The 26442-nt window shown below is 48.2% G+C and overlaps 5 protein-coding genes across 8 annotated transcripts in view; 1 reads left to right on the top strand and 4 right to left on the bottom strand.

Moving 5' to 3' along the window:
- The first annotated feature begins 723 nt into the window (after positions 1–723).
- Positions 724–7203, top strand: zgc:112980 (uncharacterized protein LOC503706 homolog). 4 transcript variants are annotated; one of them, XM_062564769.1, is made up of 20 exons: positions 724–795; positions 1091–1227; positions 1347–1455; positions 1574–1664; positions 1891–2041; positions 2128–2236; positions 2947–3072; positions 3170–3232; positions 3304–3426; positions 3506–3661; positions 3742–3795; positions 3964–4199; positions 4291–4370; positions 4487–4564; positions 4651–4728; positions 4811–4915; positions 5002–5107; positions 5669–5742; positions 6605–6659; positions 6757–7203. In XM_062564769.1, the coding sequence occupies exons 2-18, from the start codon at positions 1101–1103 to the stop codon at positions 5722–5724; spliced, it is 1848 nt and encodes a 615-aa protein (XP_062420753.1). In that variant the 5' UTR covers positions 724–795; positions 1091–1100; the 3' UTR covers positions 5725–5742; positions 6605–6659; positions 6757–7203. The 4 variants fall into 4 exon arrangements, with proteins under 4 accessions (XP_062420753.1, XP_062420752.1, XP_062420754.1 ...); XM_062564768.1 differs by lacking the exon at positions 724–795 and adding an exon at positions 822–952; XM_062564770.1 differs by lacking the exons at positions 724–795; positions 6605–6659 and adding an exon at positions 822–952.
- A 132-nt stretch (positions 7204–7335) lies between these two features.
- On the bottom strand, positions 7336–12535 carry smcr8b (Smith-Magenis syndrome chromosome region, candidate 8b). Its single transcript, XM_037472639.2, has 5 exons — positions 11572–12535; positions 10547–10950; positions 9481–10265; positions 8577–9363; positions 7336–8468 (listed from the first exon to the last, which is right to left on the bottom strand). The coding sequence occupies exons 1-5, from the start codon at positions 11749–11751 to the stop codon at positions 8057–8059; spliced, it is 2568 nt and encodes an 855-aa protein (XP_037328536.2). The 5' UTR covers positions 11752–12535; the 3' UTR covers positions 7336–8056.
- A 338-nt stretch (positions 12536–12873) lies between these two features.
- Positions 12874–19147, bottom strand: mief2 (mitochondrial elongation factor 2). Its single transcript, XM_037472641.2, has 8 exons — positions 18859–19147; positions 17274–17465; positions 16440–16605; positions 16223–16320; positions 14976–15152; positions 14710–14873; positions 14290–14442; positions 12874–14048 (listed from the first exon to the last, which is right to left on the bottom strand). The coding sequence occupies exons 2-8, from the start codon at positions 17409–17411 to the stop codon at positions 13541–13543; spliced, it is 1404 nt and encodes a 467-aa protein (XP_037328538.2). The 5' UTR covers positions 17412–17465; positions 18859–19147; the 3' UTR covers positions 12874–13540.
- A 966-nt stretch (positions 19148–20113) lies between these two features.
- alkbh5 (alkB homolog 5, RNA demethylase) lies at positions 20114–24443 on the bottom strand. Its single transcript, XM_037471174.2, has 4 exons — positions 22993–24443; positions 22820–22900; positions 22593–22736; positions 20114–21744 (listed from the first exon to the last, which is right to left on the bottom strand). Exons 1-4 carry the CDS (start codon positions 23829–23831, stop codon positions 21579–21581), a joined length of 1230 nt encoding a protein of 409 aa, XP_037327071.2. The 5' UTR covers positions 23832–24443; the 3' UTR covers positions 20114–21578.
- Positions 24444–24723: 280 nt separating this feature from the next.
- The window catches only part of myo15ab (myosin XVAb), a 38715-nt gene continuing 36996 nt past the window's right edge, over positions 24724–26442 (bottom strand). The window contains exons 72-75 of the mRNA XM_062564656.1: positions 25749–25882; positions 25506–25639; positions 25277–25417; positions 24724–25165 (exon numbers count right to left, since the gene is read on the bottom strand). Coding sequence (XP_062420640.1) covers positions 25064–25165; positions 25277–25417; positions 25506–25639; positions 25749–25882 — 511 coding nt within the window. The 3' untranslated portion in view covers positions 24724–25063. The remainder of the gene's footprint in view (positions 25166–25276; positions 25418–25505; positions 25640–25748; positions 25883–26442) is intronic.

Genomic DNA, 26442 nt, shown 5'->3' with positions numbered 1-26442 from the left:
CCTTGTATTATAATTTCGATTATAGAATTACAAGTTCACTGGTATGAAGTTTGTTAATTTTTTTTAACACTTGATGGACTAAATTATAACTGGACAAAAACTTTTGTTGTGTTGTCAACTGGAAAGCTGAACAACTTTCTAAATAGTCTTTTCAGAGAGAAAAATAAGAATTAGGTAACGTGTAAGAACAAAATATGGCTTTTATCTTTCATTCACGGATTGATCAAAACAAGACATATTTACTTTTTATAGGGGCAGACGCAGTACAGCGACATTAAGGATCACTCAAGTGTTCCATTTTAAACAAATTGATTTTACGGAAGGACTCAAGAGCAAATAAAAAAGAGACGTTCACCTTGAGAGGATAATAATGGAGATGTCCGGCTTTTAGGTTCAGTAAAACAGCAAAGAGAAAAAGTATCCGTCTTAGTTTTTGGAAAATTGACTATTTGTTTTTGGGCATAAATAAATGAGTAAAAAGAAGAAAAGGGAGGGTTTCAGGGAGTTATAGCTGCTTGTGAAAGAAATCCAAAGAAACCTACACAAAACACATAATATATTTATTTTAATTAGAGTAACTAACGCTACTAAAATGTATTTATTTGTTCACTGTATACATTGATCCAACGCTCCGCAAATCTGTCCAGTAGGCGGCAGTAATGCAGCCGCGAGCTGCTTATCCAGCCAACCGTTGAGACGGCAAATAAGAACATCCTACGTCACATCCGGCCTCGGGGAGTTTTCGAGACCACCGGGCGGCAACAAATTACTTATTGAATTTTTGGGACAACGAAGGTGAGACAGCGAGTCGCTAATTAAACTTAAAACAACTATTTGAATGCATTTTGTATCTGTATTGTGTAACAAATAAGTACTTTTAATTGTCACGTTGTGCCTTTTACGTTAACTTTCGGTTTTCTTGCCTTGAGGAAAGCCAGAGAGTTTCTTAAAAGTACGAAAAAATACTGTGGTTTGGTCTGTTTTTAGAAAAGTTATCGCCACTGAATCATGTTTTATAACAAAGACACGGTAATGTCTCCTCTTTATGAAATGTCCTCTATATTCTATCGACAATTCCCCCACCTGCTAGGCATTGTTTGATGGGTACAGCGGTGGACACTGGAGAAGTCATCATCATCCTCAGTGACGATGAAGATGCTGAAGAAAACATCTCGTTCAGTGATCAGTCGGTTGTCCTCGTGGAGGTGGAGGACGTGAAGAAGAGTGGTAAAGCCGCTGTGTTCACCTCTTATGCCCCGAGCAGACCGGACGTGCAGGTCGTGATTGGTGATCAGCCTCTCTCTCTCTCTCTCTCTCTCTCTCCCCCCCCCCCCCCCGTGTCTCAGACTCTGCTGTAGCTCCCGTTGCTCTGGATGAGGACCTGGTCATCACCTTCTCCCGCCGCGCGGAGGTCCTCCCCCACGCACGCTACGACTGTCCCATACACGTCTTCACGTGAGTGAAATCCGACGCTGATCTCTGCGTCCCCCTTTTTTAAAAATTTTTTTGTTTGTTCTTGTTTCACCTCCACGAGAGATGTTCTCACCTTCCTCTCCTCCTCTGTGGTGCTCAGGGTGACGGACGAGATCGGTGCTCCTGCGGCCGGTAACCAGCTCATGTGCGATCAGTGCTTCTGCTACATCTGTGACAAGCTGGCGTCATTGGTGGGTGTGGACGCACAGCAAAAAACACACTCCTTAGAAAATCTTTATCAATTGTATTTCTATGAGTATAACGGCTGCTGCTGTTGTTGTTATTAGTACATCCAAGGATTTCTTTTACAACAATGCTTACAGCAGCTCTGGATAAAGGCATTTATTCATTCCTCGATGAAGATCATTTCAAGTCTTGTTGTTTTTCTGGTGTGTGTGTGTTTGTGTGTGTGTTCAGTGTGAAATGTGGTGCTGCAGCGGACTTTGTCACTGCAACAGCCACAAGAAGAGCGACTTCTGGAACAACCTCAGAAACAGCTTGCTGCTGGGAGGACTCCAGCGCTTCAACCTGACTCTGTCGGAATTAGATTCCCACCTCCGGCACGCAGGTACTTTCACGCACGCTTTTAAAAAACGGTGTCCGATTTGTTACTGCGCTTCACTCCGCTGGCCTTTTTCTGCCCCCCCCGCGCAGAGACGATGCTGCAGAGCTTCAAACTGAGGCTCTCTGCAAAGTTTGCGTCCTTCTTGAGAGGAGAGACTTGCGGTCCGAGCGACTGGAACCCGAAAGGCCTCGTCTTCAAGTGAGTGACGGAGCCGCGCCGCGACGACGCTGAAACCCGTGCAGATGATCTCGCACCATTCGTGAATCTGGGGTCTTTTTAACATCTGCACCAGATGCACATCCAATACCATGCCGTTAACAACGCAAACATTACACCGGAAAACTCTCAAAACGTCCCAGCATTAAGTTGTTTAAATGAACGTTAGTGGAGCAGCCGTGAAACGGACGCACTCTGCTACTTGTAGTTTTAAAGAGAAAATCAGCAGTTTTCTACATAAATCTAAAGTTTAAACTAGTTTATAACGTCTTTGGTTCAGAGTTAAGTACTCTAATCAAAATACAAACTGGAGGTGTGGAGTATTTAGCACACAGGATGTTATCAAACATGCAGATGCATTCTGGGAAATGTAGGACTCAGCGTTTCTAGGTATTGACTCACACAGTTGGGGACTCAAAGCAAGGATTCTTACATTTAAAAAAAATATTCATACATCACTAGAGTGCTCCTTAACTATCAGAAACAGCACTCAAAAATAACACTGAACCTTTATTACAGTGACATCCGCATGCTTTTAAAATGTCAAATTAGACCAAAAGCGTTTAACTTGCAGAATGATCTCACCATAAGGAACAAAATCATGGCTACAAATTCCCCGTGATTTTCAGAGTAACTTTAAGTCGTCGCTGACATTGTAAACAATAGTTCTAAATAATGTTTTTGTTTTGCAGCTACACACCCGTGTACGAGTTTGTGTCGTCGTTCCTGAACGAAGCCGATCAGCAGGAGGGCAGAGCTGCAGCCGTCCTCAGACTGGGAGCCGCAGAGGTCTTCATACGACATTTTCAAGTCTCGGGGTACACACGCGCAAACACACACAAACACACAACACAGATAGCGTTTCATGGTCATCTTAACAGCTCTTATACTCTCTGTGTTTGTGATTCTCTGCAGGTCTTACATCTCACACTCGCCTACTGCTAATGCTGTTGAAGGCAGACTAGTGTTACTGCAGAGGTACACACACACACACACTCACACTCTCAGAGTAATTCATTTGGATATTCACCTGTCGTTGGTTTTCCCAGGGTAATAGCGTCCGTGCAGAGACAGATGGTGATGAGCAGTTTGACCCCAGAGTTCATCCACAAATTGCAGGAATTTTACCAGAAGTTATTTTTCCCTCCTGAGCTGAGGCACATGAAGAGCAGGTATGTGTGTGTGTGTGTGTGTGTGTGCTTGTGTGTGTGCTTGTGTGTCTGTTACTCTAACTGTGTGCGCGCGCCTCAGCCTGTGTGTCCGTCCCTGGGACGACGTGCTGCTGGTGTCCGTGCTGAAGGGGCAGAACGTGTCGGGGGTCCGCAAAGACAAAGGCAAGAAGGACCTCCTGATAGAACAGATCGCTGTGGTTCTGTTGAGGACGGAACTACTGCAGCAGCAGCACAGGTACAGAGCGCACACATGTACGCGCCCTGGCCTCCCGCAACTAATCGGACCCCACCTGGCTGTGTCCTCGCCGTCTGCAGGTACAGAGAACTGGTTCGCTACCTACGGGTCGTCGAGAGCGATGATTCCAAACTGTGAGTGAGAACTTCCATCAACTGTTGTGACGTTTAGCTGCAGGAAATGAACAGAATGCATTTGCCGAGAAAGGACCAAATGTTATATTTCACACTCTGAGAGACCTCAATAATACTATATATTGACAAGGCCGACATGTGTGGTGCCTGGCTGTGTTCCTCCGGTAGCCTCCAGCAGGTCCGTGACCTCATCCCGTTCTTCTTCTGCCTGGACGGGTCCTTGCCGGGCGGCCTGCACAGTCTGTTCCCCGCGGTGAACGCCCCCGCCGCGCGCCTCACCCCGCGCCTCTTCCTCTTCTACCTCCGCCTCTTCACCACGGCGACGGCGCCGCCGCTGGCCACGGTGCGGGTCAGCGGGTCGGCACAGGTGTGCTTCTCCGACGCGGCGTGGCAGCCGATGAAAGGTCAGACCAGATGAACGGCGGCTGGAAGAAGAAAATGTGTTCTTTTTGTTTTTTTTGGGTCAGAGCAAGTGGAACTGTGTTCCCTCCCCAGATGCTGTGCCCCTTCCAGCCGACGTGGTGGTGAGGTTCGCCCTCCGGGTGCAGAGGTGCTGCCCGGCCGTCTTCGCCGACGTGAGTCCACAGACAAGAGAAACGTCCTCCGATGTCCACACTCTCACCCTTTGATCATCTTCATTTATTGTTTTTCAAACCGCTGTATGAATGGTTTGTTTTTGTTCCGGTTCCAGTCTCAGTGTTGGGTCAGTTTACTCCAAGTCGTCAACCCGCCCGCCGCCGTCCCAGAACCACCTTTAAAGTTTCTACACGTATGTGTGTCTCTTTCTTTTTAAATTGTTTTCTCCATCCGCGCCGAGTGTTGTTCACGTTGTGTGAATCCTGTCTCTCGCCTCAGGAAGCGAAGGACGTCGTCGGTTCGATTCTGCTCGACCAGCGCGGCTCCAACGTACAGATCCCGCGTTCCTTTCAGGAGGTGCACGCACACACACACACACACACCCACGTGTGCACGGGATGTTACCGACGGGTAGTCACCGTGTCGTTGTGTTTTCCAGGTGTACCCGGATCAGGCTTTGCTGCTGCTGGTAACGGCGGCGCTGGGTCAGAGGATCCTGCGTGCCGCTCTGAGTCCGGCCCTCCCCGTCCTCAACACGCTCAAGGTCTGCAGACGTTTAGAGAGGCGTTCTGTTCACGAGCTCCTCCTCCTCCTCCCGTCTCATGCCGCAACTTCTCTCTTGCCTCGCAGGGTAACCTGTGGGCTCTCGGGTGGCTGTGGGACAGTCTGTCCTCGAGCCCGGAGCGGCTGGGGTCCTTCTCCCAGGAGCTGTCGCAAGAGGCGGGAGCCGCGACAGGTGTGTGGACGGCGTTCGTATGACAATGGAAAGCCTCTTTTTAGGCATTTGAGTTCTTGTTAATGAAAAGAGGGGGGGGGGGGGGGGGAAGTTACTTTCAGTCACTGGCGACACCCGGCGGCGGCGCGGAGGAACTGCAGCGCTGCCTCGTCCCCAAAGGGCCGATTCACTCCCTGAAGACCTCGGGAGGCTTCTGCATTGTAGCTTTTTAATCCTTCACTTGCATCAAAGCTGCCTTGGTGTCACCGGACCTGCAACTTAACTGCTTTCTTGATTCATTCATTTTTTGTTAGCGCATCGTTAGCTACTGGCGCTGCGCTCCACGTAGACACGGTCGTAACGGTGAATAAAGCCTCACGGGGGCGTCTCAGTCACCGGGGGATCAGGTGGTTCACTTCTACACCTCCATCTCTTTTTTGACCTGTTTTCGCCCGATGAATCGCTTCGACTGACTGCATGTGTCTTAAAATGTCCTCATTCGGGGAGTTCAGGTCTTCCAGGAGACCTTCTACACGCACGGCCACCAAACGTTGCATGTCTTTGTGTCTCCGTCTCTGTCAGATGGGGATAACGTTTTAGGCTTCCTTCGCTCCCGTGCATCCGCTCCGTCTTCTTGAACAGAGACCCGGGGACCAGTGAGTGTGATTTAATTCATTCAACGAAACAAAAGACACCAAAGAAACCTCATTGTGGACGTTTCCTTTGTCACTGGGCTGTGGGTCTGTTCAGCAGCGGCTTGTGAGTCGCCGTCACATGTGGCGATGCCTCACAGTGTCTTCTAGTAGTGTCAGCTGTAGGTCAACCACAGCCGCCTATCAGCTGTTTCAGCCACTTTTTATTTTTTTCAAAATGCACATAAAGTCTGGAGTGTTTTTTTTTTTCCCCCTCCTGTGTTGGTTGTACATTTTGAACTGTGAATTCTTAGTATTTGTCACTAAAAACGCATCATGTGAAACCTCGAGGACGTACAAATGTGTTGAATGCATTATTTGTCTTTCACGTGTCCACCGCCGGCTGCTAACGTGTAACATGTGTTTTTAGATGTGTTTTCTAGTGTGAGCAGCAAAGAAGACGCACTTTCACTTTTCACTTCTCCGCCACCACTTTAGATTTAACCCGTTTAACTCCCAGAGCGCAGACACACACACACACACACACAAACCGCACAATAGTGGTATGAAATAGCCTTCAAACTATTGTGTTCAGCACTAGCTTAATAGTGAATGAAATTACTTAAATATCATCACATCTCAATGGATCAGCTGTTCCTTATTTTGTCATTTTTCTTCCATACATTTTGATATAAAACCTGTTTTTTTTTTTCCTCTCAGCCAAAGATTAATTTTCATGTCATTTGTGCACCGTGTCAGCATTTTTAATTTTTAAATGTATTTTTCCAGAGAAGCTGTTCTGCTGTAACAGCCTCAGCCTTGTTTCTCTAATAATTAAAGATGGTTCTAGTAATGGTAGTAAAAGTGTCTTCTTTGCGTCCCTCAGGGCTGATTCTCTCTCTCTGACTCGTGGCTCCATTCATACAAAACAACACATGACTGTAAGCGCTGCTTCTCTGTTTTTATACTTGATATAAAGCCTCCTCATTAAGGCTGACGTTTTTTTTGTTTGTTTTTTTATCCTCTGGGTGTTTGCAGCCGGGTCCGATTCCACACTGACAGACGTCAGAATGTAGCGGGACAGACGGAGCGATGAAGAGACACATCATCATCATCATCATCATTACTTTTATTGTTCATTTCTTTACAACAGAGACACTTTATGTTGCTTTATTCTTTATTGACTTAAAGCACAATTTACTGTTGATATCAAAAGCTTTTAATGTTGTTTTCTGTTAATGAATGTATGAAAACGATTTGGAATTGTATCTTTTGTTACAAATGCTCATAAAATGCAATTATGTGATTTAGTAAATAAATGGGAACAAAAATACGTTTTAATGCTTTTCTTTTGTTGCATATGAACCCTGATATAAAATATTTTAGAATATAAATCTACATCAAGAGACTGTTGTGGTCTTGTAACTTTTTAGGATGTACTTTCTTACTGTATAAAATGTATTTTTATAATATAAACAGTGACACTGTGAATCATCGTGAGTTCTGGTGTCTCTAGTGGAATCAAAGCTGACCTTCCTGATCCACATTTGGGATTTGATTCTCTCTCCTCCTGAAATAAGGATCACAGCATAAAAGTAGTGAAATCAACTAGGGCTTTATTAGAAATGCCATTACATGACTTTACTTGACCTGCAATTCTGTTATAACGGTATGGAACGGTTGTGGATTCCAGCCTGAGAATCTATGAGAATTGAGGTTGGATTCAAAAGCATCAACAGGTGTGTGGTGGAACAGTGCAGGGAGATTTCAATCGGAAGCCTGGTCGGATCATTGAGACGAGAAAAAGTCACTTGGTACTTTAAAGCTTTTATTGCTTGTGTTGCTCAATTCAAAAGTCCAGAGAAAATACACACGTTAAACTCGGCTCACATTTGCATCAATCAAGCAAATCGATAACATGAAACTTGACGTCGTTGTTATCAGCTACAGTTTAACTTCTTTCATGCTTCAGTTAACCTTCAACAAACCGTCTCCAGATTGTTCAAACCTCGGCTGACGGGCGTTGAACCAACAACCCGTTGCAGAGAGAACCCGCCTCTCTCCCCCATGCCGGTTAAAACGTTAAAACAACAGATTACAGTCGGGTCTGTTTGTAAAAAAGGGAAAAATCAACAGTCCGTGTATTACTAGCAGCATCGGGGTCAGTAACAGTCGCTAAGCCTTCATTTCAAAAGCACACTTCAAATAAAAAGCAAAAAGTCCTTCATCGATTGAGGTACGAGTGCATTTGTGTCCGGTGATGCGAACACATAAATAAGTCAGTGTAAGTCAGACGCTGCAGGTGTCTCCTGGTCGTCAGTTCGCCGTCCCTCCGGCGTCACGCCGCGTGCGTGTTTCTGTGCAGGTGCACCGGCTCGTAGGAGATGCTCAAAACCGGCGGCCCACGTCCCGCGTGGCGCCGCGCAATGAGGTCACACAGGAAACGCATCACCCTCGAGTCGCACTCGCTGCTGCAAGCTGCCGGCGCGGGGGGCGGGGCGTCCCGCTCCGAGACCCCGCCCCCTGCGCGCAGCAGGGCCCGGTTGGCCAGCGCGGTCAGGCAGCTCTCCAGGTGCAGCAGGTAGGTGTCGCCGCGGCTGATGCCGGCGCCGGGGTCCGCCAGCCTGCCGACGAGGCAGCCGGAGTACGACGGGGCGAGCAGCGTCCTCTGGTCCAGGTCCAACAGCGCCAGGTAGCGGCCGTAGCGCGCCACGGAGCGGAGGGCGTCGGCCGAGGAGCCCGAGGGCGACCTGAGGAGACGAGGAGGGAGGGACAGTGATTAAGCGATAAAAAGGTACCAAGGTCGGGAAAATACTGCGTCGGAGGTGAGGCGGCGTGCCGCGTCTCGCATGGCGTGCCTGTGGATTCCCACGAGCCTCCAGGCGAGCAGGTCGCTGAGCTGCAGCGGTGCCGTCAGGCCCGGCATCACGGCGGCGCCGTCGGGCCCGGGGTCCGGCAGGAAGAGGCTCAGAGCCTCCACCAGCTTCCTCACCGAGCTCTCGTCGCCGCCGACGACCACCAGCGGCCGGCCGCTCAGCAGGCAGAACACGGCGTGCTGGGAGAAGGAGTTCTGCTTGAGGAACCGCAGGGCGCGGAGTGCCGCCTTCCTCCTCCTCCTCCTCCTCCTCCTCCCCCTCCACCTTCCCTGATCCGAGCGGGCGCCGGCGTGGGCCGTGCGCGGGTTAGAGAGCGGGTCGTGGGAGCAGTCGGAGCCCTCGTCGACGCTCAGCAGCCGGAGGGGGGCGCCGGGCGGGGCCTCGGCGGCGGGGGCGCTGAAGTGCACGTGAAGGTCGGGCGCCTGCGGCGGCTTGGACGTCTTCTCGGGGCTTCCGTCGCTCTTCCTGCATCCGGTGGCCTTCGCCTTCCTCATTGTAACCGTTTCTGGCTTGACGGCCTCCTCCTCCCGCTCCTCCTCCTCCTCGCGCTCGAGGCCGTTGCTGAGGGGCCGGGGCTCCGCCGCCGCCGCCTCCTCCTCCGTGATGGCGGTGAGGTCGTCGGGAAAGATGGAGCCGGTGGTGCTCAGCACCTCGATGCTGTCCTCGCTGTCGGCTCGCCTGGCGCACGCCCGCGCCCCCCCCCGGGCGCCGCAGTCCGCAGAGGCTCGGCGCTGAGCGGCGTCCGTCGACCCGCCGCCGCCTGGTGTTTCTGTTTGAAGAGACAACGTGTCTTCGATCTGTGGCTCGTCTCCTTTATCGTTTACTACAGGTCGGGGTCATTGAGACGAGAAATGTTTGAAAAGAAAAAGAAAGAATGCGTCGGTACCTCCGCTCTCGGACCCGCGCTGCGTCCGGTAGGACCTCTCGGTCCCGAGCACTTCGATGCTGTCGCCGCTGCTCGCGCTCCCCGTCATCTCCGGGGCGACGGCGGGGTCAGGGGTCGCTCGCCCGGCCTCCAGTTTGATGGGGATCTCCTCCACGCAGGAGCAGAAGGACTCCGGGCCCGTCGGTTCCGATAGAAGCGCGCGCGCCTCCCTCGACGCCACCGCCCCGCCGCTCTCTCTCCCCTCCTCCGCCTCCGCCGCCTCCTCCTCCTCCTCGTCTCCGTCCTCCGGCGTCCACAACTCAAACAGGAAGTTGGTGAGCGTGACCCTCCTGGCCATCGGCCGCGTGACGCGGCTGGTCCGCAGCGCGCTCCGGTCGCCGCGCAGGCGGCGCTCGGCGGCGGCGAGCTGCCCCTTCATCAGCGTCAGGAAGTAGTCGTTGCAGAGCTCCTCCAGGGGCTTCAGGCGGCGCTCGGACCTGCAGGAGGAGGAGGAGGTGGAGTTGGTGGAGGAGCGCTCGGGGGCCAACAACGCAGCCGGGTCGGTGAGGGGGTCGGCGGGGTCGTAGGGCAGGAAGTCGGGCTGTTTCAGCTTCCTGTTTGGGTAGGAAGTGACCTGGCGCAGGAGGTCGCGATGCTGTGAGATTGAGCGCTCCACGGCGTCGAGCTCCTCCGCCTTTTCTCCCTCCTCCGCCTTTTCCCCCTCCTCCGCTTTTTCTCCCTCCTCCGCGGGGCCGCCGGGCGCCGTCGGAGCTCCTGCCTCCTGGAGCAGAGTCGACCGTGTGTACCTGCAAGCGTCAGAGGGAGTTTATTCATACTTTTTATTCATTTTGAAGGTCCCACTTTCACCTGCACATCTCCAAAAGGTCCATATTTCCATCTTTTACTCACATATATATGATATTTGTGGTCTTAATTTTCTTTTTTTTGATTATTTCAAACATAAAGAATTTTAAAGATGTCCCTCGTGATGACACGCCCCTCTCAGTGGAGGCCACGCCCCCCCCCCCCTCCCTGAGCAGATCTGGCCCCGCGTTCCTTTACTGAAACAGTGCATATCGTTGCTTACTCGAGCTCCTGCAGTCGGCTCTGCAGCTCCGCGGCAAACGCCTGCCGGTTCCCCGTCTTGAGGCTCTCGGAGGCCCTGGCGAAGCCGCTCGACAGCTCGCACAGGTTCTCCGTGAGCTTCGCCTGGTCCGAGCACACGTACGCCATGCAGAAGGGACGCACCATGCCGCGGGCCTCCAGGTCGTACAGGGTCACGTGGTGGACGTAGGCGAACGCGTCCTCCGCCGAGTCTCCCAGCACCACTTTGGAGTCCTCGCTGAAGTTGAGGCGGGGCCCGGGGGCCGCCTGGCAGGGGCCCGACGCCTGGTAGTCCACGGACATGATGCGGACGGAGAAGTGGTTGAGGTCGAACGACCCGACGACCCCGGGGGCGTCCGGTATCGTCAGCACGGGTCTGGGTCCCACCTGGAATCGGAGAATGTAAAAGTAAAAAGACCTTTCCTCTCTGCTGTGGGAGAACTGCTGATACTTTAAAAAAAAACAAAAAAAAACGTTGTTTTAATTCCTGTTTCGGTTCTGCTTTGCGTGAAGGACGTCTCACAAAACCTGACCTCATTTGTTGAAAATCTGTAGCAACCTAAGCACACTTTTATAAAATTAAAACCCCCACATACATTTAAAAAGTAAATAGAAAATAAGTATATTCCATGCTTCATTTTTTATGAACTGTGATACTTTGCTATGACTAAATAACGAATGAATAATATGTGAATATCATAAATGTCATTGAAGGTTACGCTACAGAACTACGATGCTAACCAACTTCTGTAAAATAGATCTGTATCATTATAACACACCTTATATATTATACATTATTATACCTCATTATATTCTTCTTTAGTAATACTCTACTACATTTATTTGTACCCCGCTATACCTTTAATGTAAACATCGTTGCATATCTTTATCTGGTCTGTTGTGATGCAGTAACACATTTTATTCACCACGTGTTTTACTTTCTCTCTAAATCCAACTTTAAAAAAAGAAGAAACACACGCACACGCACGCGCACGCGCGCACACACACCTGCTCTGAGAATTCCGCCACCAGTATGAAGTCCCTGTGAAACAGGGCGGCGGAGGTCCAGGGGTTGGACGGAGGGAACCGGGGGACGGAGAGCTCCTCCGGCAGACCCTCTTGGTCCTCCTCTCCTTCCCCGAACCCCTCGGTCCCGGTGAAGGCCAGCAGGTCCGGTGACCCGATCATCTTCGGACCGTGTGCGCGCGGGGTTCAACCCATGGAGGATCTACCAAAACACCGCGGTGACCCGGTGCGGCTCCCCCCCCCCCCCTCCTCCTCCCCTTTCCTTCGGTCGGTGAGTCAGCTGTTCACACGGGACTCGTCACGCAGTCACCGGTGCGAAAGTACCGAGAAGCGGCGTTCAAGTCCCCCCGGTAAACAACGGGCGTTTTCAGGAACCGACCTCAGAGAGAAGAACTGTGGAGAAGTGAAACAGAGTCACATGGTGAAGCAGACTTGTTGCGCGTTCTCGTGGCGGGCTGACGTGACGTCACGCCCCCCCCCGACCACCCCACGCCGCCCGGGGGCCTCGGTGTCAGGTCACAGGTCCCAGGTGGCGGGAGTCGCTCATTTTCCGTTGCGAAATCCGCGCTTCATCGAGGTCCCGAGTCACCTCCGCGAGACTTCCGGTCAACCGTTTCAAAATAAAAGACTTAAAAACAAAAACAAACACCCCGCTCGAAACACACACTTATTGGACACGCACTGTAAAGTATATTGATACAACCAGCGGCGAAAAGGTTTAATTTAACCAATAATAAGGATGTAATTCGTTGGCACGTTGCATTGTATGGTTGTCAGAATAGATCACTAACCTTTATTCACCACTGTAATCAAACTTTGAATATGTGTGTCTGAATAAAAAGGGAATAACAATCGTTTCATTAGTAATGGTCTAAAACTAAGAATAACCTTTTCCATTTTTGGTGGACTGAGCATCTAACATCAGGTACCTTTTATGTTTAGCATGTTTTTATGCTATGTATCAGAATCTGACAAAATAAACAATGTAACAGCCTTTTTAATTTTTACGTTACCTGTGGGACGAGATCTACAAAGGCTTGTTGAGGTGATTCAGGTAAATGCAAACTGTATCTAAAAATCCTGCACTGTAGCAAAATCCTGCACACTAAAGTTTGACAAAACCATTTCAAGTTTATAAAAATTGCAAAAGTCTCTTTAGCTGAGTTACCACTGACACTAATAAACAAAAGGTACAAGAAAAATCTTGCAACATGCAACACCAGCCTGACACTTATCTTTGTTCCATTTTGAAAGTTTGCACAGAAACATTTCAGAGCAAAAGAATAAAAACAAATACTCATTTTATTTGCAGTATGTTCATTTACAGAAAATTCTGTCAGAAAGAAATAGTCACAACATTCATACAGTATTTAAAACCAACAGCATTCAATCATTAGGCAACTTTATTCATTATTTAATGGGCTAGTTACCCCAGGTAAGAGTCAACAGACAGCAAACAAAACAAACAAATACTGCACGCTTTAACACCCAGTATGACAAAATATACCCTCTGCTTTAAATAAGTTAGACAGACTGGTTTTATAAATGCATTAAAACCTGTTATAAGCAAGTCATTAATTGTCTGTATAGTTACACTATATTAAAGTAAATTCAGAAAAATATTGCATAGCACTCTCCATCAGTTAGAGGCAATAAACGGTCCTCTCCGGTTCGTATTCTGAGCTACACGCCGACTCCCTTCATTCATTCATTCATTCATTCATTCATTCATACCCCACTGCTGACTTTGGTGGCTGGTTTGATGACTGCGTTTGAGGAGCACTTCTCGTCCTCGTCTCCGTTCCTCTAAACGCTCTCACATCTCGTCTCTGTTTCGCCTCTCCTCCTCCAGGCGAGGCGCACGACGCCATTTTCTAACTCCAACTCCATTCTCCCCTCAGTGCGGGAGGGTTGTTCAGAGCGTGAAAGACACTGCGTGTGCACACAGTTATTATATGAGCAGTATTTCAGGCTCCGACACGGCGCAGTACAGCATGAAACCCATCCGGTCCACCTGGTCCTCCGACAGGCCGCTCAGCAGATTGACAGCTGGCTTGAAGTAACTGTGCAGCGCCCCTTGTTCCAGGAAGCCGATCAGCTCGGCGACGCACTGGCGGAATCGGGCGTGCAGGCTGGTCTCGGACCAGTCGCCCTCGCCGTCGCTGAGGTGCAGGATGAGGTTGGCCAGCGGGGCGGCGCCGAGAGGCCGCAGGGAGGGGTTCAGCCTGCACACCGCCTTGAGGATCTTGAGCGCGTGCCGGCGGCGCCCGCCGTCGGCGGCGTCGAGCCGAGCCAGGCGGCGATTCTCCCACGGGTAGAGGGACAGGTGCCAGGCGTTGACCCAGGGAGCGGTGAGCTCCGGCTGGGCGGTCAGAACCACGTCCTCCTCCGTCAGCAGGGGCAGCATGGAGACGAACACGGGCGGCTCGCCGCTCTCGGCGACGTCGCCATTTCCAGGCCTGGAGGAACGTGGCGGGAGAGAAGTGCATCAGGAGAGGGAGGGAGGGAGGGGGGGAGTGAGGGGGGGGGAGATAACGCTGACTGTAGCATTCAGAGACATTTCAGCCACAGATAAATAGATAATAAATTGTACGAATGAAAGCAGCTCGCGATCATTTGTTGAATCGCTGCATTCCTTCTAAATGTCAAACATTTGGGTTAAAACCATGCTTTTTGGGGGGGGGGGGATAAATGGCTTACCGGATCTCCAGTCTCAGGTCCGGTCCTCCCAGCACAGGTCTGACCAGACAGTCCAGAGTGCTGCTGATGGACAGCCAGTTCACACTTTCCAGGACCGCCTTACTAAACATGTTCACGACGGCCTCTGCAGACAGGTAACCCCCCACCAGGTACCTACAGGACACAGAGACGGGCTCAGCGCCACCGCAGCAAACCCGTAGTTCTGATCAAGTTCATTACTGCTGCTTCAATTTAAATTACAAAAGGAATTGAGGCTATTCAATGACTGCATCTGTAGTAAAAAAAAACATTTCTGCAAATGATCAGTAAAAATTGAATATTTGCACAAACATGCCTGATCTATTGAAATATAAAGAGACACTTGAAAGTGCAGACTGCTTGAGTAATTAACACATATTCGGGTTGTCACAGTAGCATCACCTGTCCCAGTAGCTGAGCCCTCTGGGAAAATATTCCAGATTGACCCGTCGGATCATCCAGTGCAGCGGGTGCGTGAGCAGCGTTTCCTCCCCGGGGATCAGACGCCACAGAGAGGCTTCCAGCTGGAGCGGCACCAGCAGACAGGCGTGGTCCGCACTGACCACCTGAAAGAAACCCGAGGCGTCATCCAGCCAACGCCTTGCTACGCAAGGCGGGCAGAAAGGGGAGCGGGCCCATCAGCCGGGAAAGTTACAGAGCGAGCGTACCTGCAGGTCATCCAGCAGGGAACCCCCGAGGCGCATCTCCCCCAGGGGCATGTCGGGAACTCGGCTGCGCAGGAAGCCCTGGATCTCGGTGCAGAGGTCCACGGCCAGAGCCTGGGCCCTCAGCACCTCGTCGGGATGCAGGGCCGCCCTCGTGTGGTAGTACTGCTGCAGGCGCTCCTACGCACAATGCACACGGCTCAGGTGCTACGCCTGTGTGTGTGTGTGTGTGTGTGTGTGTGTGTAGCCTTCAGAGAGGCACAAATATCTTGGGATGGCGAGATAGAAACGGCAAAACGAACCAAGCGAGTTTGGATGTCGTTTCGCTTCCAACGGGAACTACAGTTAAAGTTGTTTAGTGACTTCAGCGTCTTTAGCTTCTGTATCGCAGCGTATTCCCAAGTGATTGATTGATGGGGGTTCTACTGTTAGTGGTACAAGCTTGCGTTAGCACACGTCTTGTTTAGCAGAAGAAAACTTTGACAAAGTTACGACATATGTTTAATCATCTATTTTGCATATAAAGCTGCACAATGGGACCTGAAAGGGTTAACAAGCCATTTCTCTGTGTTAAAAGGACTGCCAGTTAAGTTGCTGCAATGAATAAAAGTAGATTGCAGCAGTTGGAACAATGCTGTGTGTATTCTGTTACTGTTGTTAAGACTAAAAAGCACAGCATACAGAGTAAAGCGTATTAAAGCCCCATATGAGAGGAAACAATGGACGCTTCCATTAAAAAACACACTACTAGTACAACACTTCCTAGTATTCATTTGAACAAGCAGCGTCCAGGGATGCTGGACAACAAATTAAGATGCGCAACGGTTCATAAAAGATACAATTTGCATAAGCTTTCTCTAAAGCCAAATCCCATTGCTTCAAATCCCCTCTCATGTCCGGTCATGCGTTCGCAGCTGCTCTGCTAACATTTACTGAAATAAAAACAAAATTGTTTCCTGCAGCTCATACAGAACCATCCACAGCATTTCTGCTCATGTGGGCGTCCTGCACTAACCAACTCAAAGCTGTTTTCATGCTCGTTTGACTTCCTATGAACAGTCAGTGCACAAGCACACACACACAGTGCTGTGATTATGCAGGGCTCTGTGCAGCCTAAGCAGCGCGTAACAAGATCCCCTGAGCACTGAGTTAAAAAAAAAAAAAAAAGAATGAGTCAACTCTTACAGGTACAGGACCGAATGCATAATCGATGCCTTTAAAAGCCACGGGGCCAAAATGTCGGGCCGTACCTGCAAAGTGAGCGCGCACAGCTGGACCCTCTTTGACTTTGACCCGGGTTTGGGCGGCACCTCCGGAGAGGACGTCTGGGGTTGTTCAGAAAGTTCAGCTGATTGAGAAAGCGAGCAAAACGGCTGTCAAATAATGCCCAGAATGCTAATTGGAGTAATCACCCTAAAATATATACACACACCTCAATGCATTTGTGATATTTCCATTGGCACTTACCTTTCTGCTGCCTGGCTGCCTTGGCAACGTGCTTCACGCCCTCCAAGCCCTTCTTGAGCAGTGTGGGAGAAGCAGAGACCGAACTCAGCTCCTCCCAGCTCTCCGCCATCTTCTGCTTCACCTTCTCATCCTCGTCCTCGGCTGCACGGCCCGCGCGCTCTATCAGCTAAACACAGACGCTCGTGGTCACAGCCGGGCCGGCCTGACTGACAGAACCCGCGGGTGAGCTAAATATAGGCTGGAGCCGCGAGTAAGATAAACAGAGCCTCGTACCACGTCAGACAGGTCCGTCCCGAGGAGTTTCTGCATGTTTAGTCCATTAACTACAAATGACCATTTTACAAACTCACTTTGGAATAATTTGAGGTGCCCCAGGCTGTAGATTTACATTTTAGTAAGAAAGCTAGAAAACAAAAAACAAAGCCCGTAGCTTTTCGTCTGCTTGCGCTTAGCTTAGAGTCAAGTGGTAATCAATTCAACACACAAGTCTCTAATTGATACAACCTATTTGTAGTAAAACTTGTGCTTTAAATATTCATGGACGCTCCAGGGCTTTAAAACACCTTCTTTGGCCAGGTTGAAATCTTTGCAGTGAAGTTTTGAAACTGCTTATTTGATGAAAATTGTACTTTCTTGTTACTTGTTCTTCTGAGTTTGTATCTCTATGTGGAAATGCACTTATTGTACGTCGCTTTGGATAAAAGCGTCGGCTAAACGACATGTAATGTCATAAAGGGGGTCTCCAAGATCAGATCAGTGTCTATGAATGACGCACCGATGTGGTGACAGCAGTCTGAGGAGGGGAAAACAACAACAACAACAAAAAACACTCACCCGTTTCACTGCCAGTGTAGCAATTCCAAGCACGGCCGCCCCCCCGACTCCCAGAACCAGATGGGCATTTGCCAGCAGGAAATCAATCACCACGGCGATGCCCTCCTCTCCTCGCCGCCGACTGCCCTGGAAGTTCATGGCTTCCCCTTTTTTGTTGTTAGCCTCGGGAGAGCATAACGCACAACTTCAATTCTAGTAAATAGAGAATAATGAGACACAGGTGTCAGGAAGAGGGAAGATTAAACTCCAGCTTCTCGATCTCTAGAAATCACGGGACGCAGCTGAACCTCCACATGTCAAGAAGTCAGAATAACCCAAGAGGTAAACTGATGGGATGTGCAGCACAATAGTATTTTAAGATGAACTGATGGGGGAAAAATTAAAGTAATTACAAATCTGGATGAATGGGCGAAGCAAAAAGCAAACGCAAGTCAGAGAATTTCCAATGATCAGATCTCAAGTGAACACTTTAAAAAGTGTTTTAGAAAGCTTTCTCTAAAAACACCAAATGAGGAAATATCTATCTATGGAGGAGCTTCACTTAGGAGGATCTATGCCAAAAAGCACAGGGCGAACCCCTTTCTCTATTTCACCTGTGTCTTCCACCTGTGTACGTCTCCAGTTCTCATTTATGTATGTGGATCAGGAGTATTAATCGTCATTAATAATGTTTTTTTTAATCGTCTTAAGAAAACAACATCCTTCTCTACCTCCTTATTAAAGAATTAGTGAACGTGAAACAAAAACTAGTAAACCAAAGAGCTCAGATTTTTTCTATGGACGCATCACAATCATCTCATGTTTCATAACTTTGTTGACACGTTCACGTTCTGCCGAGGTCCCTTATTGCCCTCAAACACAGAGAAAGGCTCTTTTCAGTCCTTGAACAACCATCGCAAGCCTCGTGCTGGAAACAGGAAGCTACCAGAATAATCCCACATGCATTCTACTCCTAAAAAAAAAGAGACTTGGGGACTGAGCTGTTGGGTTTGTTTCTCTTGGCTGCTTGTTGTTGATGACATTTTAGTTTAAAACAAAACGTGCACGCTGTGCTTATCGCGATTTGCTCCAGAGACCTGATGTTCAGAAATAGCCGCAGGACATAACTCGCTCTCTTTCTGCCGGAGGTGCAGCAGTCCGAGAACAGAAGCTCTATTTAAAGACCCCGGGTCGTCCCAGCTGGGTCAAATGTAGAACAGCCGGGCTACTCAGGTTACAATCGGAGCTCACTTTTCGGTTTAATGTGAGCTGCACTACTCGTGACTGGAATGCTGACATGTTCAGTTTAACGCACTTCATTTATCCTTCGCGGAACCTAATTAGTGAACCTTACGGACAACGTCAACGACAGATGCTAGCGACATAGCGGTTATTGGTATCATAGCGCCGTAACTCGCCATCTAGCGAACCTTTGTGCGCAATCGACCGAATAACTTGAGCAGCATGAAGATAAACAGCGAACGGATTAACCGTTGTCAGCTGACGTCCGTTAGTAAAGCTAACCAACTTATTTAGCTAGTTAGCTAGCGTACGTTAGCTGTCGGTGACAGCAAGATGTCCCTCAACAGCGCTGAAGTACACTCACCAAGATATAACCGTCCGAGTCCACACCATTGACGATGTGATAATATACCTACGATGATTATATAAATAAAAGAGCGCGTGAAGTTACTTCTGTTGTCCGCGGGCGTAACTTAAAGTAAACATAGCTAGCTAGCTACCAGCTGGCGTTAGCTAACCGCCGCTGCGTTCTTCTTCTCTTCTTTAATTGTGGTTGAGAGCCGCAGCGCCCACGAAGAAGCTCCGGAACTCCCAAATCAATTAATCAATAAAATAAGTTCCATTTGTCATGGAAAGTTACTACACGATTTTACTCCATTTCCGAGAGACTTACGATGTATGTGTTGTTTCTTTTTTTGATACTTTTACTTCTATTTCACAAGTTGGGAGAAAATATTGAACTTTTTTACATTTATTTTAAGAGTTTAAAATCAGTTTCTAAAATATAAAATGATCCATTGTTACAGATTAAGCTGCTAAAATGGCATAACACAATAGGTACAATTTAGCTCAAACTAGAAAAAACTAAGAAAGCACAATCTAGATATATTTGAATATGCCAATTAGTAATTGTTTGAGTGCTTTTGATCATTTAAACTAGCCTCTGTCACACAAACCTTTTGACAAACTACACTTTTCGAAGGTCAACAAGGAACTTTGAACCGTTTATCTCAGAAACCTGTTCCAAAACATGCTGTCCTTTGATTTCATTGCCAATTGATTCTGGTCATTCTTCGTTTAAAGCATAAACACAAATTATTGTAATGGCTTCATTTCTAGTAAAAGTAAAATCTATTTATGCATTGGATACGAAGATTTTATTATTTAACTTTTGAGTTAAAAAAATGAATGAATGTGAGGCTGTTCCCTTTTGTTTGTAGTGATCTTTTTACATATTTGTTTTTTATTGAATTATAAATAATTTTCTGGAAATATGATGGATGCATAATATACAAACCTATATACAGATTCAAGAATTATGATGGAAATACAGAAATTACACAGGTCCAAACTGGTTTTCCATTCCCACATATTATAATCCTAGAAATAAGAACATGAATCAATCAAAGAAATATTCTAAAGCAAAAAACTGTTAGATTATAATGAAGATGACGACGGGAGTTCTCTACTAACAGCAGGTAATCAAAGCGGGCTACAAGAAAACCAAAAGATGGACAGAAAACCTAGAACATGTCTGGAACAATACAAGTATATACTGTACTCAATTGGTATAAGCAGACATTTCAGTGGTTTAAAAAACTTCACACTTGAACAAAAAAGTATTTTGTTTTAAAGAAATGATATTCTAAGTGAAGTCTTGAACATGACCTATCAATCAAGATTAGGACTTGAGACAGAGTCCCACAACGCGTGACACACCTCCGACTCAATGTAAAACATGCAAACCACACTCCTCAAATTCAGGGTTTTGTTTGTGGGGGTTTCCCTTTGTTTTCTATGAACAATCATAGTTGTTATTTTGACAAAGTAGACAGTGCAGAGAGTTTAGAAATACCCCGTAGATTCTTAGAGAAACTCTTCAGGAAGTGGTTCCGTGGTTCATCGCTACTAACTCATTTGAAACATAAACCCGACTCTCGAGCACCACGAGACACACTCCAAGTTGTTGTTGTTGTTCCTCTACCTGACCAGACACCATGAAGCCGTCTCGCGTGCTGCTCGTTCTGTTTGAAGAACCTCCTACAGACTTTTACTTTTGGGATATAAAAAAAAAAATAACTCAACAACTCAGAGCAGAGTTCCGGAAAAACCTGCGACCATAACTAGAAAAGAGTTTGAAGTTTGTTTTCGTTTATGTGTAACTTCAGACCGACCAACCCGTGAGCGGCTAAATATGGCCGACTAGGAGCAAGAAACAAATAAGGTGTTTGTACAGAGCAATGCGGATAGTGACTTTCCTATCGGGCCGCGTTGTTTCTTCTCATCCAAATATCACCCATGTAAATGAGGAAAAATTAGATTTAATACAGAACAGGGAAAGCAGGGCCTCCGTCACTTTACAAGGTACGACACGTCAAACTGAAACAAGGCCTGGGATATTATCACTCCCTAAAATTTAGGTTTCCCAGGTTTCAGATTGCGCCACATTGTATCCTCCACCAAGATGAGTCATACAGAAGAACAAAAGAACATAGAAAAGCATTTCTGCACATCTGCCTGGTGTTTTAACTGAAACAGCAGCAGCAGGGAGGCCAAAGTGAACTAAGATCGGGATGCGTGGTAAAAGGTAAGGCTCTGCAACACGGGTGCCAAACAAAATCAAATGTTTCCATCGGCATAAAAGTTCCCCAATCAAAGACTATACAAAAGTATTGTACATTATAACAAGTAAGATTAGTTTTCTTTTATACAAATCCATTCATACATCTTTTTTTTTCCTTTTCTTGTGGCCTGTACATCTTGGTTACAAAAAATACATGCCAATTTGAAGTATCTATGGATATAGAAACAATAGATGTTTAATTAAAGGTCATTTTAACAACAACGCCTGACTAGAGACAGTAACTTCAGGCTCTTGACTTTGCAGGAAACCTTCGTCAGCCCAAAACAAACAAACAACGCACTCAAACGCATCCGGGCTCAAATCAAAAACCAACGAGGACTGGCCTCTTCGCGCCAGACTAAAACAAGAGGGAGAGAATGATGGCTGATCGAAGCGCGTGACAATCCTGACATACATAAAAGATATATATTCGCATGTGCACGCGTGTGGCAGCGGAGGCCTCAGTGGCGTCTCATCTTCACGTCGCGCCCTGAACTCTCGCGGTGCTTGTTGGAGTCGTCACTGCGTCTCCAGTAGTTCTCAGAGGAGCTGATGCTGTGACGACGGTGGTGGGAGGAGTTCGACGGGCGTCGGTTCTCCTCTTTGTCCATCTCCAGCACCCGCGGCCTGCGGGAGGACAACGGATCGGAGGCCGGGTCAGGTTTGGATCTTTGTCTGTTCTTTCAAGAACTGAATCACTGATGGATTTAAAATTATATCCCCGTTGAAATCTAAATAAATGACATTTTCGGGGCGTGAGCGACACGTCTCCCAATGAATCCACAGAAACTCTCTCACATCAATTGCATAATTTAGCGTTACTAAGGAGCAAATTCTGTTGCATTGTGGCAAGGTTAGGTTGACACTAATTCCAATTCGCTCATATGCTATATGGGTATTTAATACTTAGTTCACACAGTATGAACAAAAAATAAAGGAGACAATGTTGGTGTGATCATTATTGCGCTTGAACATTTGAAACGATCGCACTGCAATTGCTTTTGTGACTTTGGTTACAACAGCACTCCAATTAAATTGCTTTCAAATAACGAGACTACAAAAAAGGTCATCAGGAGTCCACTTGGTTTCTACTCAACAAGACCCGATCCATGAACTGATTTGGGCTGTGTTCCAATTATAATCAGTGGGCCCCGGGGTCAGTACGTCAGTATGTGCAAGTGAGTAGACTGAAAGCAGCATTAACTAAATGCCCTGGGCGGTGTTGTTGGGGGAGTGTTAGTTTCCGGCACCATTGAAAGGAGGAAATACCGACTAGATTCATGACTTTGAAGACTTGACAGATGCCAAAAAATCATAAGTGATTATGATGCAACATATCAAGGCCAATATATCATATATAAAAATGTAACACATTCTTCTGACTCTGCACCATCGTTTTAGTCATTGCAAATATCAAAGGTTATGCTCAGATCTGCTTTGATTGGACTCATGAAGAGTTTAGCAGTGAATGATACCTGTGAGCAGCATCAGGATCTGCTCTACGATGATGATGATGGTGGTGGTGGTGGTGGTGATGAGAGCGTTTGGCTTTCAGGGGAGCAGGTCTCTCCACAGCCAAAGCGCTGTCAGAATCGAGCCGAGGAGCATCTGGTCGGGTCCTGGCAAACAGCGGAAGGGGCACCAGGATCAGACACAGATTTGAATAACAAAAATACTTTGGGGAATTAGCACGTGGACTCACTTTCTGAGGATGATCACAGCGCGTCGGGCCTTGATGTCTTGTGGGCGGATGCAGTGGGTGATGTCATCAGCAGCGTAGCCACTACGGAGAGAAAGAGGCCGTGAGCCCTCAGCCACATATTTGAACAATACTGCAATCGATGGGAGGACAGCAACGAGGAGAGCCACGGTCACCTGAGCACCGTGACACTGCCTCTCCTGACGGGCAGGACGAACACCGGCTCCGACACGCGGATCGGTTTGAACTGGAAGCGACAGCCGAAGCAGAGCGCGCTGTCACTGAAGAAGGACACCGAGACGATGGGACGCGCGAAGATGTGCTGAGGATCCACGTGTGACACGATGCAGCCCCCCGGTTGATAATCATTGATCACCGCGCTGTTGACGAACCCTTCCGGGACCACCCCGCTGGACACGAGACGCTTGATCACCAACTCGTGCACCCAGTTGGGGATGTCGTCCACTTCCCCCTTGCGGTACAGCCTCTCCTGGCCCGGCCCACGCTTCTCCAGCTGGGACCCGTACGTGTACCCCTCCCCGAAGAAGTACTTGTTGCGGAGGGGCGCCCTGTCGACGGTGTGCTCGCGATACAGTCCCGCCTCCCCCTTGGAAACCACGTCGTCGATCTTCTCCTCGATGAGGGCGCACTCCTCCGGCGTGAAGATGCTCTCCTGCAGGATGCTGCTCTTCACCCGCACGGCCTCCTGCTCCCGGCTCTCCGCGCTGTCGTCGCTGTGCTCGTAGTCGTTGTTGTTGTTGTTATTATTGTCGTCGTCGTCGGACTCCCGGAGCTTGCGCTTGCGTCCCTTTCCGCTGCCGTTGCTCTCCACGTCCGCGTATTTGCTTTTCGCCTCGTCTCTGTGCGGAGTCATGGATTTGAGCTTCTCCCTCAGGTCAGAGTATCCGCTGGACGCCATGTCAACCAACGGAGTGGGGTGGAAAAAAAAAGAAGAAAAAAAAAAATCAACGACCGTTGGAAGTGCGACGTGAGCCACCGAGCTAACCGTTAGCATGTATCAGCGCCGCATTTCGGCACCGTTTTAACGGACCAGCTAACGTTAGATGTTAGCCCAAGCAGCACACACGTGTAGCCAACGTCCACTGCGTCGCTCCCCCGGGGGAGACGAGCCTTTGGAAGCTGCACACAGCGGCCCCGGGTGGGAAAACACTGTCAAGCCGCGTACGGCAACGTCACAGCCAGGGAGCCGCGAACAAAACACACCGCGTCGACACACTACGGGACGCGCGCGGCCATACGGAGAGGCTAACGAGAAGCTAACGTTGTCCGAGTTGCTTGGCTACGAGCTAGCTGCCGTTAGCTTAAAACTAGCCTGGCTTGGTCTGTCCGTTACCGCCTGGAAATGCCGACGAGCCACGCAACGACATTTCACGTGTCACCGTTAGATTCCCAAACCGCGGTGCTCCGCGGGCGTTTCCCCCCTCGGGTTAACTCCGAGATTTTAAGGAACACATTGTTGTGTTCGCAACGAAGGCTATGACAACGGTCACTCCGGTAGCCCGTCTACAGACCCCCCCCCTTCCTCCTAAAAAAAGGCTGGAAATAAACTCGTGTAACCTGCCACACGTCCGCGCGTGCGCAGTGTTGACCTTGCAGTTCGGGGCGTACTGTCACGTGACGGAATGCCTGACGGCAAACGGGTAAATCCATTTTTGGAGAAACGGCTAATTTGGTCCCACTGAGCTCTTAGTAATCCTATTATTGTAGTGTACTCTATTGTGTTGATGTGTGTAATAAGCAGAAGTGCTCATATTCGTTGCTGTCAATTTATTTAGACAAAATATTCTTTACAAAACGAGAAAGTTGATGCAATGACATTGTATGAATACAAAAACGGTTTAACTACCATCAAGTGTTTGTAATAAACAATCTAAATTAAAAAAGATTAAAAAAACCATGTTACATATTAGTAACAGTTATAAAACTTTGTAATGACAAGGCATGGCCTATGAAGCTTAACCCTTTCTGTACATCGATTAAAACTACGGTAGCACGTGTAAAAAATAAAGGTATCAACCTGAAAGAAACATTAACTAATATTTACTTTTGACTGTCCACAGTATGGATTTTGTACCGTCAACGCAGTATAATAATCAAGTAGTGTAAATCTTCAGTGTAAACATACTCATTCACATAGACTATTAAAACACCTGAAGGCCAGAAGAGGTAGGCTATTTACACAGGTTTCATCCTCATCACTCTGCTCATACTCAAACGAAGCCCGTGCTACAACACGGTGATTTCGCTGGGTGGCAGGGCGAGTCGCCGCTCCTGCGCGGACATCATGTTTTCCACCTGCATGGCGATGACTCGACACAACTCCAGGCCCTGTGGACAAACACCGCCAGCATGAGAACAGCAACGTGGCAGCGAGTCCACTCACTGCGAGGCATCGCGTGTGGCCTCTGCAGAGTGCCCTCGTCTGTGTTTGCGTAATACCTGCTCCAGCTGTAGCTGAATGACCCGCTGTGTGCTCATGTCACCCAGGGTCAGGTCTACGTACGGGTAACTCCTTCCAGCAGTGGGCCTCTGGGTGCGGCTGGACTGCACCTCCACCAGGGGGACCATCGTCATCAGCTCCTGCACCAAAGAGACGGATTATTATAATATATATATATATATATATATATATATATATGCTGAAACTGCTATGTCACTCTAGTCTTACGTGTGTATTTTTGTGCAGGAAGTGGAGCCCATGTTGATTGACAGCGATGATGCATGGGGCGTAGAAGGTGGTGGAGCTGCTGCTTTGGACATAGAAGAACGAGGAGCCGAACATGGGGAACGCACTGATCAACCCTGCACGCACAAAGACAAGAGAATGAGCTGGTTGTCACATTTGTATCCGTGCACACTGCAAAAAAAACACAGTTCAGCCCAGATGGCAGTTGTCAACAGAAGCTCTTACCCAGAAACTGTGCTCTAGCCTGGTGCGGGTTCAGGTTCTGCACTTGCTGCATGTGCTGCGTCACCATGGTAACCCACTGCTGGGGTGGCTGCTTTTTGAACAGCGGTGTGGCGATGTACTCCGATAGTTCATGTCTAGAGGAGACAAGAAGATGAACAGGAGTCGGCTTCACTCAGTGATTTCTTAGCATTTCTCAGGACGATTTTACTCCGTGAGGCGTTTCTGTTCTGCTGTTTGACTCTGTGTGTGTGTGTGTGTGTGTCTGTGTGTGAGAGACACTGATAACAGCAGCAAGATCGCTAAAAGAACATGTTTTTTACACCATAAACTCAGTAAAACTATTGACTGCTTTCTCTCATCATGTTGAAAAAACATTGATTGTCCTGTAACAACTATTTATTTTGTCTTCATTAGACATGCATCTAGACTGCGTTAAAAGTTAATTTACCTCAAATAATCTGCAGGTAAAATGGATTTTACATGAAAATTATGCTAACTTAACTTTTATATTTTGGTCAATGTTCAAATTAAATTGGATTGGTGTTAATTGGGAAACAGCGAAGGTTAAATGGAGCCTGAAATAATGGATGAACATTATTTAATCGCTCTAATTGCCAAAACAAGAATCTGAAGGATAAAAGGGGAGCAAAAGCAGGAGAAACTTGTGGAGCAGATTTAAGCACAGCGAATGTGT

Source organism: Pungitius pungitius, chromosome 9 (assembly GCF_949316345.1).
Source record: "Pungitius pungitius chromosome 9, fPunPun2.1, whole genome shotgun sequence".
NCBI classification, from domain to species: Eukaryota; Metazoa; Chordata; class Actinopteri; order Perciformes; family Gasterosteidae; genus Pungitius; species Pungitius pungitius.
This window is presented reverse-complemented; position numbering and strand designations above follow the sequence as displayed.